Here is a 17,520-nt window from a genome sequence, read left to right on the forward strand (position 1 = left end):
GAAATAGTTGTAGTGATTTCTTAAAACATTTGCAAACATAACTGGATATACAGTATATAATGCAAAAACTCAGTTTTTATGATTCTAACGGACTTAAAAGTCAGTGTTTAGTATGAGCATCTTTATTCTCCAACACAGCCTGAACCCTCTGAGACAAGCTTTCTGTCATTTCTTTAAGGAGTCTTCAGGAATAGTTCTCCAGGCTTCTTGAAGGACATCCCAAAGCTCTTCTTTGGATGTGGGCTGCCTTTTGTTCCGTTCTCTGTCAGATGATCCCACACTGCTTCAATAATGTTGAGGTCCGGGCTCTGGGGAGGATTCATCCCTCCATAAGACCTGTTGCCACTGATTTTCAGTCCACTTCTTGTGTCATTTGGCATAGCTCAGCCTTTTCTCCCTGTTTCCCTTCCTTAAGAATGGCTTCTTGACAGCCACCCTTCCATGGAGACCATTTCTGATGAGGCTTGGGCCAACAGTAGATGGATCAGCTGAAGGTCCAGATGCATCTCTCAGGTCCTGTGTCAGGCCTTTGCTGGATTGTTTCCTCTTTCTTAAGGACATCACTTTCAGACTTTTTTTTTTTTATGTTTGAAGGATTCATAGGTCAACGTTACATGGCCAAACATAAAAAGTCAATTTCTCTGAAAATAATCGGGAACAATTACCAGACAGAAAATGACAGAAAAAGCAGCCAATGTCCAAAGAAAAGCTTTAAAAGACCTTATGAAGACCTGGATAACTATTACTCAAGACCACCTTAAAAGATTACAAGAAAGTGTTGGTGTTTGGAGACAGTTTCTAAAGAAATGAGGGCTGCTTAAAGATTTTTGCACAGTACTGTTGATCTTTATTTGCTGCAGTTTCGTTGAAATTAGTGCTGTATTTGATACGGATAGTGGAAAACTATCAGCGCGCACACACTTACAAATTCACACGCACACACACACGCGCGCACAAAAAAGCAGCTGACTGATCAGATGACGGTCACGTGGTTCAGTCAGCTGACGCTAACCAGCCGGACTGGACGGTTTTCCTACGGCAGAGACGGACGGTCGGACAGGATGCCTTTCTCCGAGCTGTACTTTAACGTCGACAACGGCTACCTGGAGGGGCTGGTCAGAGGATTTAAAGCTGGAATACTGTCCCAAGCGGATTATTTAAACCTCGTTCAGTGCGAGACTCTGGAGGGTGAGTTAAAGCAGATGAGAGCTAACAGCTAACCGCTAACGCTAATTCCGCTAGCTAACAGAAGCTGTCATTCCCAAAGCTAGCTAGTTAGCTTAGCTCAGTGAGGGTTATTTCAGGGATATTTAAGCGTTTATTGGTGCTGTCTAACGTCCCATTTTCTTTTTTGAAGCTAGGTAATAGTCATTAAGCTTGAAATGATCAATTTGTACTCATGAAAAGGGCTATAATGTCAGAATTTAGCTTGCAGTTCTGCCACTCTCCTAAATTTTCACCACCTCGAGCAATGGAGCTTTCTGAACAAGTTGTCGTTCAGTGGTTTATGTTGTGCTTTTAACCTTTTTTTAGAGGAAGGGGAACTGATTTTACATAGTTTCGCAAACGCAGAATCTTTGTTATAGTGACATTCTTCCTCAGCGTTAAGTGGCTCTCTACAGTTTCCTCATGATGATAAATTACTTTAAATTTAAATGACTGTTTATGGCTCTTTACCTTCAAACAAGATCAAAACAAAGCATTTATTGCATTTTTTATTGTTTTCACGTGAAGCTAAACGATATTTTATCAAACATGACAGTTTGTGTAAATGTAGCTGTAAATCATTCAAAATCATTTGCTCAAGTTTGTGCTTTTTCTGCCTATAAAATGCTTGATTAGTGAAAATTAGAGCTCTTGTTATATTTTTTGTTGTTTTAATGATTATTTTGGTGAAACGATTCATTCACATCGACTGTATGGATAATACACAAATGCACATGGTTTGTGCCTTTTAAGTTGTTTGAAATACTCATTTATGCTCAGTTAAAATTACAATGTATAGCTGTGAAAAGCTTTGGGGAAAATGAGGTTTATGATGTAGAAAAATACTCAACATTCATATGTTTGATGCTGGTTTTCCTGCAGTCGTTGACGCTTGATTCTTACGTTTAGCTTCATGTTTTATTTGCACAATATCTAAAAGATGATCTGGTACTAAAAGTCCAAATATAGAAATGATTATTCATGACAAAGTACTTTTCTATATTGTGACTAAGGCTGTGATAATGGTTACATTTACAACTTATTGTCATAAGAATCATTTGTCAACTAATGATTTAATAATTCACACATGCAGTATTCACAACAGCCATTTGTTTGGAGGCAAACTTTATTTATCTTTCTTTTTTTTTTTTTTCAAATGTTGGAAAGTAACATTGAATTATATGAGATGTAATATTTCGTTGGACCACCTTTACCTTTGATTATGGAACACCTTTGCTTTGATAAGCTTATTCGGTTTCACAACATTTTTCATTCATTTTAAACCAACATGTAACGCTGAAAGCTGTGTGAAGTCCTCTCCTGCACGTCCCAAAGTTGCTCAGTGGGGTTAAGGTCTGGACTCAGTAGTCTGGGTGAAAATGAGTCTTAATGTCTCATGCATGAAGCACTCTTTCACACTTTGAGCCTGATGATGATGATGATGATGACATTGTGATCGTTGGTGCCCATGTGATCGGGGAAGAAGAAGTGTACTGATGGAAAGACTTCGTCATTTGGTATATTCAATTAGTCAAACCAAAATCTGAATCTAGTTTTATAGAATTACTCTGGAATGAATGTCAATTCTGGATATTTTTAAGTTCTTCAAAGTTAAATATATATAAAATAGAGAGGCAGAGCATGAATTGTTCCTTCTATGCTGCAGCGTTGAAATGGATGAACTGGCTAATTGTACTGGGTGGAGATAGTTTGCCTTAGCGGTTTATCGCTAGATTTTAGGATATAAACGTTGCAAAACTAAGGGCTCTCTAATCAGCTGTATGTTCTCTGTCCCCATTTCTAATACAGACTTGAAGCTCCACCTGCAGAGCACCGACTATGGCAGCTTCCTGGCAAACGAGGCATCTCCTCTCACGGTGTCGGTTATCGATGACAAGTTGAAGGAGAAGATGGTGGTGGAGTTTCGCCACATGAGGAACCAGTCGTACGAGCCGCTGGCCAGCTTCATGGATTTCATCACGTTAGTTCAATGATTAGTTCTATCCGCTTAAGCTATGAAAGGATCTTTAACACTTTTCTCATATGTAGGAGTACAGTTGGAGAAAACTGATCTTCTTCAGTGTGTAGTTTTTTTTCCCCTCAGTTTTGTGAGTCTTGTGAACATATTGAGAAAAGCTTCCAAGTGTTCAGTCATTACAGTCGTCATTATACATTAAAGTGAATCCAGTGCTTCATGTGTGTGAAAGTGGTCTTTGCATGACTTCTATCACTGGTCGGGGGGGTGGTATTAAAGCAACCATCAGTCCATGATCAATACTGTTTGTGAGGGGTTCCAGGAGGAGGTCCGAACGCTGATTATTTGGTCACCTTTTTAGCCATGACTCGCCCTTCTTCCCGCTGGCTTCAGGTACAGCTACATGATCGATAACGTCATCCTGCTGATCACCGGGACTCTGCACCAGCGAGCCATCTCTGAGCTGGTGCCAAAGTGTCATCCGCTGGGCAGCTTCGAGCAGATGGAGGCGGTCAACATCGCCCAGACCCCCGCTGAGCTTTACAACGCCATCCTGGTGGACACACCCCTGGGTACGCACCTCCACACGAGCTGCCTTCACAGGCAGAACACTGATCTGTAAGGCGTCATCATGAACAGCAGGTGTGGCCAAAGCTGAAGGAAAACTGTCTTTTTCCTTTTTTTTCAGCCGCATTCTTCCAGGACTGCATATCAGAGCAGGACTTGGACGAGATGAACATTGAAATCATTCGAAACACACTTTACAAGGTACGGAATGTTATTGTTATCATTTTCTTTGTTTTTTTTTTAAGGTTTCTGTGCATATAGAAGGAAAAGTTGTCTAAAACTGTAGCATAAAATGAAGTTAATTCAATTTAACCAAGAAAAGGGAACCAGACAGAAGAAAAGGAACACATTGTACTTTAAGGCATAATTAGGTTTATTATTATTTATAATTTAAGTTTATTCCAAAGCAGAATACACAATTTATTTTTTAACTGATAATTAAAAGTGAATAGATTTGAGAACTGTGATTTGTGACTGTTTTTTCTAATTATTTTAGTTTTTAAGCTCCTAAAATACTTTTTTTTTGTTGCTTCTTCTCAGGCTTATCTGGAGGCTTTCTATAAATTCTGCTCAAACTTGGGAGGAACGACAGCTGACACCATGTGTCCTATTCTGGAGGTGAGTGTGTTTTTTTTGGTGAAAAACAAACTCAAAAAGTCATTAATATTAAGATTAATATGTCATTTCTGCATGAAAACCATATTGAGAGTCTACAAAGTATGTCCTAACATATTACAGCAGCTAAGACCTTCAGCTTTTAGCACGGAAAGTGTGTAGTGTGTCATCATCTTTCATGGAGCCGCACTCAGTATTTTCAGCCCATCAACCCTCCTGTCTCTGCTGCAGTTTGAAGCTGACAGGAGAGCCTTCATCATCACCATCAACTCGTTCGGCACAGAGCTGTCCAAAGAGGACCGTGCTAAGCTCTTCCCCCACTGCGGCAAGCTGTACCCAGAGGGCCTCGCACAGCTGGCCCGTGCAGATGACTACGAGCAGGTCAAGGCTGTCGCTGATTTCTATCCTGTAAGTCCAAACAGTTGTGGCCTGCATCGCAACAAAGGAAACTCGGTTTTGTTGGAAGACGTTGGAAAACCTTTATCGCTGTCTGAAGTTGGGTTTTTGTGTCCTCAGGAATACAAGCTGCTGTTTGAGGGCGCTGGCAGCAACCCAGGAGATAAAACACTGGAGGACCGTTTCTTTGAGCACGAGGTGAGTCACATCTGCTGTTATGTCTGTTATTGCATCGGTCACATGACCAACAGGATCATTATCTTTTTGTCCACTTCGCTGTTTTATGTCGATACACCTTGTCCTCGTGAGGAAACGGCATATGGCGTGAGTTAGCTTAGCTGGTAGCTTTTTGAAGTCATTGTAAAATGATCTGCGTCTGCACTCTGTTGTTTTCCCACCAACAGCCAGGTAACAGATACCAGAAACTGACAGTCTGTTCTCACTCTGACAGCTTCACACAGCATCAGTTTTTCATATGTGGCCCTTTGGCATCAACACAGAGGAAATGTGATGAAATGTAGGATAATTTACACAGGAATCATAGACTCAACCATTTCTTAAACTTAATCAAGCAGTCTTTGTGCCGAAAGCTAATCAGATAGTTTTGTAATCTGGTGATGGAAACGGGTTGAAATGGAGGAGATTAAACAAAGGGATCTGTGCTTAAGTGTAATTCTTGTGTTATCTGTTCATGCCATACTTAGATTAAGGATGAATAATAATAAGGATGAAACTATCTCAAAGGTGGTCGTGGTCTCAAATTTTTCTTTTTCTTCTCCTACTTTACGACCTGATGTTATTTACTGTGTTCAAGTCATTTTCCATTTTTCCCACCATAAGAATAACTGTCTAAGTATGGAGGAAAATGTCTCAATATTTTCACTGTCAATAATGGGATGTTTTGCTTTATTGAACTGGTTCAGGAGGATTTTTAATAGATCACTGTGGAATGTGAATATGTCAGCCCGATGCAGACCTGCAGAGTAATACGAGACAGACGGAGCTTGCAAACCTCTGGGGATTTTTGCCCTCCCTTGGCTGCCGTGCTGAGCCAGGAGGAACACAAATGTTAAAGTATGTCGTAAACATTCCTGTCCTTTTTCTTTCCCACTTGCAGGTGAAGCTGAATAAGTTGGCCTTCCTCAACCAGTTCCATTTCAGCGTTTTCTACGCCTACGTCAAGCTGAAGGAGCAGGAGTGCAGGAACATCGTCTGGATTGCAGAGTGCATCGCCCAGCGGCACCGCGCAAAAATCGACAACTACATTCCAATCTTTTGAGCTTCTTTTTCTCGCCACCTTCCCTTCTTCTTCCCAACATTTCATTCAGTCTTTCGTCTCCAGTCGCAGCGCAGTGGTAAAGATTCTGATGGCTTGATGCTAAATTTCCTTCATTCTTCACAGGTAGATGTAAAAAGTTGTAGCCGGGGCCACTATTATCTAACAAGTAAAAACACAATCAAAATAAGAGACTTTTAAAATGAGAAGAGAATCACATGAGCCTGAGTCATCAGAAGCGCCGGTACTTCTTTTAATCTGTTTGTGGTGGTCTCAACTCTCTGAAGCTCAGTGCGTTGCTTTACACGCCGCTCCCTGCGCTCCTCACACAGCCACCAAGAAAGAGAGGCCTTGGCTTTAGTTTTCTTCATGCGGTCATGTCCATCTGGGCGTATGATGCTGTATTTTCCTTAAAGCCATGAAAACGAGTTCCCTGAATCTGAACCCATATCTCATTCAGTCCGGCTCAGAGCGGACAGACATTAAAACATTCCTCTGCTCTGCATCGGTCCGTCGGGTTTTGCAAATCTGTATTTATTTCTGTTTTAGTGCTAGCTTCGTCAGCGTGTCTGGTTATTGCTGTTGTTTCCCCAAAGCTAACACGTGAAAAGTCTCAGCCCCTTCTGATGTGTTGTTGAACTAGATGGTTGTTAAGTATTAAAAATACAGCAGCGGGAGCTTCCGGCCTTCACCGTTCCTGCTCCCGTGTGACGTTTCTGTACATGAACATACTGGAATGAGGCAGAATCTTGTGGGTAAATGAAAGACTAAATGTTTAAAGTATATGAAGATATATAGATATTTAAAAATGACGACGTGATTTTGTTTTCTCATGCTGTAAAAATTGATTTATGACTGTTTTGGTCTGTTGTGAAATGTGTATTGTAAATGTAACAAACAGATTAAACTTGCTCTGATGCAGGTCTGAAGTAATTCAATGGCTCTGAATCTTGACTCCACCTAAGGTGTGCGATTGGTTGTCAGAATATTTTAAATTTGATTTAATCAAAACGTCATCCAGTAAATCAAATGTACATTCATGCTTTTGGTTAATATTTACTGTGTTTAACATTTATTCAGTATCATTAAAGGTTAACGTTGGCTAATAACCCAAAAATACAGGTGAGAATATCTTTTTTTCTTCCTTTAACATTTTAAACACAAAGACGACCCGATAACGGTGCTTAAATAAAACAAAGGATCATGAAAATGGTTCCAACTCGTGCTGTAGTGAACAAAAATGTCGGTGGAATATCTGCTTTAAAAGTAAAAACAAATTTTACGATAGTGTGCCATGAGACCATTTATCTCCAAAAACATCCCAAAACTGTCTTCCTGACAAATCCCTTAATTTATAATTAAATTAATTGAAATATCTTCAAGATACCCAACAACTACAGGTCAGACTGATTCCATCCATACACAGGCTGCACTCTGTTAGGCTTAATTGAGTCCAATCAGGCTGTTCTGCTCCAGCTGCTACATCAGGAACCGGCAGGCCTCAGTTTTCCTCCTCTCACCAGAGAACCTCTGTCTCAGAGGTAAGAAACAAAGCCTAAAACGCATCCAGCCATGACTTTACAGCTGAAAACCAAAGCGCGACTCTTCGACCTGCACTGCTCTGTGGCTCTGACAGACTGGGACATGGACAAGGAGCTGAAACTGGCAACAACCACTGACCAGTTTTTTCACGGTGAAAAGCTTTTCTGGGTTGCCTTTACTGTGGACTGAAAAAATAACTATTTCATCACCGTTACTAACTAAAGGCACAGAAAAATAATCGGGTCAACCACAAATAAGTAGTGTTACACAGAAAGGATCAGATATTCAGGAACAGGGAGTGAGATTGGACTTGAATGGATTGATTCCAGTGCAAAGTATGTCTCTTTTTATCGTGTGTTTTGTGTGTCTCTGACAGATGAAAAACTGAATGATCAGTATGTGGTCCAGAGACCTTGTACAAGGGCCTCAAGAAGAAAAGATGAGTTTGTCTGGTACGATAAAACATCAGGTAAGTTCAGTTGTGGGGGAGGGGCTTTTATGGCTTAAGTTGTGTTATTTTCAACAGCTTTCAGTCTGGTTTTAGAGTACTGAAACAGCCCTTGTTAAGGTGACAAATGACCTACTGCAAAGTGCAGATTAGACTGTTAAATTCTTATTATCTTGGGTATAAGTGCTGCCTTTTGATACTGTTGACCTCAACATCCTCCTCCTTCAATTTGAGGAGAATTAATTAAACATTTCAGTCTTTTTCCATCACTCTGAATAATTAGTTGCTCAGCTTAATTGTGGCGTACCACAGGGCTCAGTCCTTGGTCCTCCTATGTTTCTGTTTTATGCTGATAAATATTCTCAGCTGTACATGCCCATAAAACCCACAGATCCCAGCAGCACTGTGACTCTCGCAGCCTGCCTCTGACATTAAATCCTGCATGGTCCAAAATTTCCTTAAGTCCAATGCTATAAGAAATCGGAGGACATTCTGTTTGACCCCCAAACTCTGTCAGTTCTATTATTTATAGTCTTGGCAATCTTTCAGAAAATTTCACCTAAACTGATGGAAATCAAAGAGTAACATTTGACTCTAACTTCAGTTTTGATGTTCAGGTCAAACGTAAAGTTCAGTCTTGTTTTTTTTCCAACTTAAGACAACTGCTGAAATCTGGTTAATTCTTTCAACTGATGACTTACAAAAGGTTACACCTTGACTACGGTAATTCATTATACTCTGGTATTAATTAGGGCTCTCTCCATCGCCTCCAATTACTTTAAAATGCTGCAGCGAGACTCCTCACTGGTTCAAAAACGTCTGTGCACGTCACTCCTGTGGTTGCTTCCCTTCACTGGCTTCCTGTTAGATTTCATATTGATTTAAAAAAAAAAAAAATCTTACTACTTACCTTCAAACCCTTAAATGGCCTTGCCCCAAAATGCATATCAGACTTACTGACCTGGTATCTGCCCTCCCGACCACTGAGATCCACAGTTTGTGCCCTTCGAGGTATCCCAAGATCAGTTTGTGACAATGGGAGAGCCCCCAACATATGGAACTCTTTGCCCACCACACTCAGGCATACAACCTCCCTCAACACCTTCAAATCCCTCCTTAGAATTGTTCTTTTCGAGACTGCCTTTGGTCTAGTCTGGTGTTTTGCATATGCTGTATTCTTTTATGTTGCTTTGTACTTTAATTCTGCTGCTGTTAAGCACTTTGTTTCGGACAGTATCATGTAAATAAGTTTTCTGGGCTTTCCAACAAGTCCTATAACATGACAAAAAGGCAATGCCACATTTTGCTTTAAAAGCACCTTAAGCCTGATTCTGCATATCATTAAAAACGATGAGCCATGCTTTGTGACGTGTTCCTCCAATGCAAAACCTATGGAAACTTTGAATGTAAACTATGTAAACAACCTGCCGACAAGATTCTGAGACGTTCCATCATCTCCAGACTTTCATAATACTAATGTAATAGGAACTGGCATTTGTATGCTGCAAGCCCAATCCACAACCCGCAGGGCCCAAAGGCTACATCAATGTCCCACTGCCAGACACTCCGTGATGTCCTCAGATATTCATTGCCCGGGCCCTGAGGTTAGTTTGTGTCAGTAATACTTCTGTATCTGGCCAATCAATGCTAGAAAAAATAGTTTTGTGGTTACTCTTTGACTCTGCCATCTCCTGCAGAATGATAAAACAATGTTGATTAGCCTGTTTGTACTTGAGATGCGAGCTGATTTTCATTAAATTTGGCTTTTCCACACAGGTGATATGTAATGGTCAGTAGTCCCCGATTTGTTTTTGTTTTTTCTGGAACGCGTATCAGATAAATTGGACCCTCTTTTAAAATGTTGCACTGTACACCAATGTTTTTGTTAACAGCCCATTTATTCTCCATAAACTCTGTCGTGTTTGCATTTTACCACTCATGGATGTCATGTCATTTTCCTACATTTGCATGTCTACCCTCTTCAGATGGCAGGAATGTACTAAAGCAATAACAAACTAGGTGCTCATCAAAACTTAACTTTATAATGTGATTGTAATTGATCTTTTATGTTGCTGGAGAACCATGGAAATGAATAATTTGCTAGATGTGGCTAAATTGCATGCAGATATTTTTCTTTCTTCAGATCTCTGGAACTATGGCCACCACTTCCTGTCTTGTGCTCTTGATGTAACATCAGTCTACCTGCTGAATGTTTTGCAATGACTTTTGTTCATCAGATACTTTTGTTAAACCGAACCTGTGGCTGCTGGTCAATCCCAACATTGCCTGTCCGATCAAGTACAGAGTACATACAGCCGATCGGCAGCCTGTATGTGAACCTGCTGAGGAAAGCCAAACACCTCTACTAGAGCCTGCGGAAACCAGACGTCCACCTACAGCAGAACTCCACATGTTTCCTTCCCAGGTAGAACTGCCACACTCTGTTTCCTCCTCCACTGCCTGCACGGTACAGTTAGTCACTGTTAACATGCAGCACAGTCACCTGTGCATCAAATCTTAATATGCGTTCTGGGACTGAAGGCGTTTTGTGATTAAAGTCTCATTTATAGCTGGGGTTAACATATGAACTGTATCTGGCTCTTTATCACAGGATTCAGTATTTTTAGCTGATATTTATTGCTCCAGTTTAGTCACTTTTGACACTTCATGGAAATTAGGCAAAGCTCAATCCGTAGCCACTTTTTTGCAGCATTTACCCTCAAGGTTTTCATAATCCCTCTGGTTTAATGGGCTCCATGCAAAGTTGAGAGAAACTTTGGTTGAAGCGCAGCTGGATAATTTAATTGGACTAATGTGATTGGATTATGATTACAAAGAATTGGGCTATAATTGGCTTGAATTGGAGTGTTTTATTGAAATGCCTTGAGAGGACGTTTGTTGTGATTTGGCACAATGTAAATTAAACTGAACTGAACGTTCTTATCCCAGGTAACAAACGCATAAGAAGAATTGATTTACTGACCCACGTGTGTCCAACTTCTTCCAGCTCATTGCTGCTGGGCTTCTTCTAATTGACCTCTTACTAGATGGTGGTAAATTGGCACCATATTGAGCATATAACTGTACAACTTTAAAGCTATGTATGTGCTGTATGCTTTTGGGTTTTTCCATGTTGTTGCCAGAAATTCTGTGTCCAGCTTTTTTTATTTGAATTAAAATGTAAATCCACAGACGGTGGAAACTAATTTCAGCTGCTTGCAGCCACAGTCCCAGGCTTTTGGTGTCATGTTTGTAAGTGAGGATGTTAAGAGATCCAAAGGTAAGTTGAGAGCAAGAAGCACTGGTAGCTTATCGTAGGGCAGGTTGAGATGAAGCAAATGCCAACAAACTTGATAATATTCCACCTGGTGCAGAAACATTAGCATTTGGTACAAGAAATGTTGGTCATCGAGATACTTCGTCAACCCTCCTCGACCCGCTGTAAACAAAACCAGTGATTTATGGCTAAAGCATGTTTTGCATGTGCTCTGTGATGTGTTTGTCACAGCTTTACAAACACTGCTAATTGGCAGCAGTTTCAGGAAATTTGTGGTTTAAAATGAATTCTTGTAAGCAGTTGTCTGAGCATTTCGCCCGTGTGGCGGCTTCTTTTTTCTGTGCTTTTTCATCACGGAGGACAAAGTTCTGTGATTGTCCTGCTTCCAGCTCAAGCTAACTTGCATCCACACAGTGTATCTCTGAGGCTCATTCAAATACGGCATGCAAGCTAGTCTGCATTGGTAAGATACCCACAATCCTTCACTGTGCATCGGCACAGATGGATGGTACCATGAATCCATCTTAACAGTGTATTTCAAGCTCTTTCTGCCCAACTTATGTGTTCCAGTCTTGATTTGATCTGCCGATACTGAAATACTAAGAGTTCCAGTGCACTGATTCATGCAATTTGATACTTTTAATCTCCTCCTCCTCGACTGTTAGATAAAGAATGAAGACGCCCCCAGTCGACCAACCAAGAGCAGACGTCAGGGGAGAATCATGAAGACTATGGTGAGAACGCCAGTATTGGACCTCTTTGGTTCCTATTTTGTGCTTCATAAAGGGTCCAAGAATTTTAGGCCTTTGAGTTAAATCCAGGTGGTGAGTTTTATTTTTGACAGCAAGTGTATGTTAACAGATCTTGCTTGGGGAGTGTACCTTAGTCATCCAGTCTCTAAATCCAGAATCGAACCATCAACTGACTTTTTTTTTTTTTTTTCTCTTGTAGACATTCAGCCGTCTGCATACCAGTGTAATGACATCCTTAAAGTTAAAATCGAGTTCTGTTTCATATCGGTGAATGTCTTTGGAAACCTTCATTACAGTTGCCAAAAAAAATAGAGAAAATGAAGATTTTCAAATGATTGTGGTCATGGTGAAGAAATTAAATGGTTTAAAACCATCTGACCTTTTCTGCAGGTCCAGCGTTTTGTTAACTGATCTTCTCCTTCTCCCAGGACACCGTGAAGCCAGGATGCTGGCCTCGTCCTCCTGTGAATTACTGCATCCTGATTGCATTGGCACTCAAGAGCAGCCATTCTGGCAGCCTCAAAGTCCAGCAGATTTACAACTTCACCAGGTCAGGACTTGATGGCGAGTAAAGCTCACAGATTTATGTTAACATTCAAAGTTGCTTCCCGAAGGATCATTTTGTATAGCAGTGGCTACAAATGTGGGAAATGCAGTTCCAATGTTAAGACAGTTGTCCCTTTTTAAATTAATGGGAATAAAAGATAATCTGATTGAAAGTTGTGCTGTAAATGGTTCCTGGGGTTAATGCTGCTTTTTGTTTTCACTCTTTCCCCCTTCATTCCTGTCCTTTTTCTAGAGAGCACTTCCCCTTCTTTCAGACGGCTCCAGATGGCTGGAAGAACACAATCAGGCATAATTTATGCTTTAACAACAGCTTCCGTAAGACCTGCAACCAGCTCTGCAGAGACGGTAAGAGGAAGTCTTGTTTCTGGCACCTGACTCTGGACGGCCATCGCCGGCTGAAAGACGAGCTCCACATGTTGACGGGGGACACCTTAAAACAGCTGGAGAGGAGCATGTCCCAACCAGGTGAGTGATCTGGAACTGGTTTGGAATTTCAACCATTACTGCCATTATTTGACAAAGTGTATCTGCCATTTTTAAATATTAGCTCAAGATTTGATATTTGACTAAAATATGTTTATAAGACATTCATTTATTTTAAAACTGAATCAACTTAATTGCTGTGAGTGATACTGATTCTTCAATAACTTTTTTTTTTTTTTCAGATATAATTTGGAGTTTACTTGAAATGTGAGTTATTAAAGGTATCGCAGGGATTAATAAACATGATATGCTGTCATAACGGTCTTAAGATGAATATTTGAATATGTTCATGCATTTAAAAGATGCTTTTATCCAAAGCGACTTACAAATGAGGATATAACATTACAGCTAACATCAAAAATAACAATAGGCTACATAGAAACCACTAGTCAGGCTCTGTCAGGGGTGACAGAGTAGAGATAGGTACAGGGCAGGAGATGCTCTCTGAAGAGCTGGGCTTCAAGAGTTTCTTGAAGATGGAAAGACGCCCCTGTTCTGGTCGTGCTCGGTGAGTCTGGATTGAGTCTGGATTGTCTAAAGCGTGCAGTAGGCACTGCTAGAGGACAATCCTGTGACGACCGGAGTGACCGAGTCGTGACGTAAGCCTTTGCAACAACATTCAAGTAGATGGGAGCGGTTCCATTAAGCACTTTGTAGCTAACAGCAATGACTTGAGTTTGATGCCGGCAGCTACATGTAGCCAGTGGAGTTCAATGAACAGAGGGGTGACGTGTTCTTTTAGGCTGATGGAAGACCAGACGCGCCGCCGGATTCTGGACCATCTGCAGAGGTTTCACAGCACAGGCTGGGAGACCATAGACTGCACCAGGACCTGGGAGGCAATAATTACGAAGAGCCTTTGGATTTACTTAAAGAAAATACACGTTCCAGCAGCATGTTTGCACAATATATAAGTTAAACTAAGCTTTCATATATTTTTGATTGTCATTCTGAACATATCGGTTAAGGAGGGATCAAGCTCACTACATTTCAGGTGAATCTGCTTGTCCTGGTGGGAAATGTTTGTTTACTCGGCCTGACAGGTTTTCTTTTCTGTGTGTAACACATTTCCAGTTATGGCCTCGCTGTGACCAATGATGGAGGCAACATTAACATGCAGTTTCATAAAATACTGAAAAGCGGTTGTACAAAGGAACTAATGGGTGAAAACGTTCCACTGGAGTCGAACCTGGATTTCACTGATGAAGATTCAGCAACTTTTTCTTTTTCTTCCAACTCCTTTCTGTCTTCTAATCCAACATAAGAACTGCCAAATTAAACAAGATGTATGCAGTAGAGCCCTGTGCGGGACTGCTTTCTTCATCCCGTTGAGTTTCTGACCATTACCGCAACGTGTGTGTTACACTCCCGCCTGCTCCCGCAAAACTTTGAGGATTTATGCCCGCACAATAATAGAAATGCATTGATTTTGTGTCTTCTCCCGTCCAGCAGGAGAAAACACGTCATTTTATAGGTTATTGATAAAGAGATTCACGGACAATTGAGAAACTTCTCCAAATGTCAGACTTGCCTTGCTTTGTCTTTGTGCGGTAAAGACCTTCTTTGAGCTTCCTTTCCACATCATTTATTGACATCCTGTCGCTAGGATACGTCCCTCAGTGTTGCCAGGTGAGAAATGTAGTTTTATTGTACCAGAGACATAAAATTATCGTATTTCGAGTGAAATTATCGTAGACCCCGTCATAACCAAAATAACAAGTCTGTTGATGCTAAAGTCACTCTAGTGTTGAATAGAGTCTAACAGACTCACGGCTTTGCATCAGCAGTTGCGTTAGTAAATGTCCCCGTAAACAATGACGAGTGGGAACTAATGAGCCAAATCATGAGGCCTGGAGGCCACCTGCTGTTAGGAACTTCTGAGGCAAACGCATGAACGCCACTGTAGCTCACATAGAAAAGCACGATGGGCTTGAAACTTGTCACATGGAAATGGAAATGCCTTCAGGGTTCACAAAAAAATCCGACAGACAGTTGCCACAGGCTGATTACAACCGATTACAACCACACATTCATAGAATGGTCAAATTGTCATATATGTGGCCTCTTTTTGGGATTATTGATCGTACATCCTACACAGGGCAAAATTATCGTACAAATATGATAATGATCGTACACGTGACCTGGCCGCGGGACCCAATCCCAATGCAGCCCTCTCCTATGCAGTTTGTACACACATTAACTGACATCCTCTCACTGTGGCTGTAAGATGCAAACACAGTATTATACAGAGATTTCCCAGAATGCTGAAGCATTTAATCTCATCCCGATATCTTCAGTATAATGCTGTACTTCTGTTAAGCAAGTCTCATAAATCACACATTTCATACATAGAAGTGATGGATTGCTGAAACTGACGTTAAACAACGCAGTCGACTTATTTGCATTGTTTTGGTGTCTCTCTGGCAGATCTCTTCATCTTTCCTGCCTGTAGGTAAATATCCCCTTCATGTGTCTGCAGTCAAATGGTTTCCGGTGAAGCGATGCGGCTGATGCTTAATATATGTCTGGTGGTCAAATGACTGCCCTCAGATGTGGAACTCAAAGGAATAAAGATGTCCAGGTGGATACTGGTGGCTCTCTGAGCAGCAGCAGGTACATCACATTGAACACTTGGTAGCAAAAAAGGGCAAAGCTGTCCCTCAAAACTGGTCATTTCACTAACTGATCACACTAATATGCAGGTTCCTATGAGTGGGTGGCCAAACATCAGGTCTACTGACTTGATCTGCTGTTTTAAAAATCTTTGTTGCTTACATATTTATTATTACTTTTACTCATGGAACAATCGGGGGAAAATACAAGAAAATGAGCAAAACCTCAATTTACAAACATTCACCTGTAGACTTACAGGCATTTCTGCAAATAACTGTTTGAGTCTTTGTCCCTAAAGCCACTTCACCGACATGGCCACAATCTATACGCAGTCAGATGATGAACAGTTTGTGCTTTAAGACCTGCTTTGCCTGGATCAGTCTGTGCAAAGTCTCAGCTTCGGCTGAAGGTAACTGGAGCCGGTCTGATGGAGGACAGCATGATTTCTCCAGCTGGGCAACGACTGGGTCACTTTAAGTATGTCTATACTTTCAGCATACTTATATATATCCAGACTGTCTTCACTGCTGAATGCATTTCCTGATGTCTCTGGTTGGTTGGTTTGTATGAATCAATTTCCACACTGCCAATAGGCTCTGCTACGCTCTATAAATGGATCCCAGCTGTTAAGCTTTAAAGATTGACTTGATTTACAGCACAGCAGTCAGGAATGAATGAGCTGCTGCCAGTCAACTCTGAAACATCCACACACACTTAATATGTGTATGATGGCATAATCTTTGAATTTCATTCAATATATTCACAGTTTACTCCATATATTTAAGGTTCACTCCATATATTCAAGGTTTCATTCTATATATTCAAAGGTTCACTCCATATATTCAAAGTTTCATTCAATGTATTCAAGCTTTACTTCATATATTCAAGGTTCACGCCATATATTCAAAATTTAATTCAATTTATTCAAAGGTTCACTCCATATATTCAAGGTTTAATTCAATATATTCAAAGGTTCCCTCCATATATTCAAAGTTTCATTCAATATATTCAAGATTTACTTAATTTATTCAAGGTTCACGCCATATATTCAAAGTTTAATTCAATTTATTCAAAGGTTCACTCCATATATTCAAGGTTTAATTCAATATATTCAAAGGTTCCCTCCATATATTCAAAGTTTCATTCAATATATTCAAGATTTACTTAATTTATTCAAGGTTCACGCCATATATTCAAAGTTTAATTCAATTTATTCAAAGTTTCATTCAATATATTCAAAGGTTCACGCCATATATTCAAAGTTTAATTAAATTTATTCAAGTTTCATTCAATATATTCAAAAGTTCACGCCATTTATTCAAAGTTTAATTCAATTTATTCAAAGTTTCATTCAATATATTCAAGGTTCACGCCATATATTCAAGGTTTCATTCAATATATTCAAGATTTACTTAATTTATTCAAGGTTCACGCCATATATTCAAGGTTCCCTCCATATATTCAAAGTTTCATTCAATATATTCAAGATTTACTTAATATATTCAAGGTTCATGCCATATATAACGTCACTTTTATTTCCAGTTGCTTGTTATCTTCATTTTTACAGCTAAGTTGAGTCATTAAAAACAATATGTTAGGATTAAGGGTAAATGTTTGCCTTGAAACAGGCTATCTGTTGTTTACTGCCAGCAGGGAATCTTTCCTTATCTGACCTAGTTGGTGAAGAATCACAACTGGTTTGCACAGTGCACAGGGAGTGTTATTGTACTCTGTGTTGTTGTATGTGGGAAACGACGAGGCAGAATTTCTGGCATGTTTCTAAGTTTCACTTTCATTGATATT

At 40.3% G+C, this 17,520-nt stretch overlaps 2 protein-coding genes across 2 annotated transcripts; both read left to right on the plus strand.

The window, feature by feature from the left end:
- Window positions 1-972: 972 nt before the first annotated feature.
- LOC140301481 (V-type proton ATPase subunit d 1) lies at window positions 973-6,968 on the plus strand. The gene is made up of 8 exons (XM_072379945.1): window positions 973-1,188; window positions 3,016-3,187; window positions 3,575-3,753; window positions 3,870-3,949; window positions 4,289-4,366; window positions 4,595-4,771; window positions 4,880-4,957; window positions 5,877-6,968. The coding sequence occupies exons 1-8, from the start codon at window positions 978-980 to the stop codon at window positions 6,036-6,038; spliced, it is 1,137 nt and encodes a 378-aa protein (XP_072236046.1). The 5' UTR covers window positions 973-977; the 3' UTR covers window positions 6,039-6,968.
- A 639-nt stretch (window positions 6,969-7,607) lies between these two features.
- foxr1 (forkhead box R1) lies at window positions 7,608-13,315 on the plus strand. The gene is made up of 9 exons (XM_072379946.1): window positions 7,608-7,728; window positions 7,954-8,029; window positions 8,086-8,145; window positions 8,732-8,748; window positions 10,263-10,492; window positions 11,968-12,036; window positions 12,483-12,604; window positions 12,854-13,086; window positions 13,287-13,315. Exons 1-9 carry the CDS (start codon window positions 7,608-7,610, stop codon window positions 13,313-13,315), a joined length of 957 nt encoding a protein of 318 aa, XP_072236047.1.
- The last annotated feature ends 4,205 nt before the right edge of the window (window positions 13,316-17,520 follow it).

Source organism: Leuresthes tenuis, unplaced genomic scaffold, assembly GCF_036924035.1.
Source record: "Leuresthes tenuis unplaced genomic scaffold, fLeuTen1.0.hap1 SCAF_2, whole genome shotgun sequence".
Taxonomy (NCBI): Eukaryota; Metazoa; Chordata; class Actinopteri; order Atheriniformes; family Atherinopsidae; genus Leuresthes; species Leuresthes tenuis.

Bases quoted from the DNA above. Each gene is read 5' to 3' on its own strand.
- LOC140301481 (XM_072379945.1), top strand. From the start codon at position 978: ATGACGGTCACGTGGTTCAGTCAGCTGACGCTAACCAGCCGGACTGGA. The intron at 3,188-3,574 runs GTTAGTTCAATG...CGCTGGCTTCAG, and splicing joins AGCTTCATGGATTTCATCAC to GTACAGCTACATGATCGATA. The intron at 3,950-4,288 runs GTACGGAATGTT...GCTTCTTCTCAG, and splicing joins TTCGAAACACACTTTACAAG to GCTTATCTGGAGGCTTTCTA.
- foxr1 (XM_072379946.1), top strand. From the start codon at position 7,608: ATGACTTTACAGCTGAAAACCAAAGCGCGACTCTTCGACCTGCACTGC. The intron at 10,493-11,967 runs GTACAGTTAGTC...CTCGACTGTTAG, and splicing joins CCTCCTCCACTGCCTGCACG to ATAAAGAATGAAGACGCCCC. The intron at 13,087-13,286 runs GTGAGTGATCTG...TTTTTTTTTCAG, and splicing joins GAGGAGCATGTCCCAACCAG to ATATAATTTGGAGTTTACTT.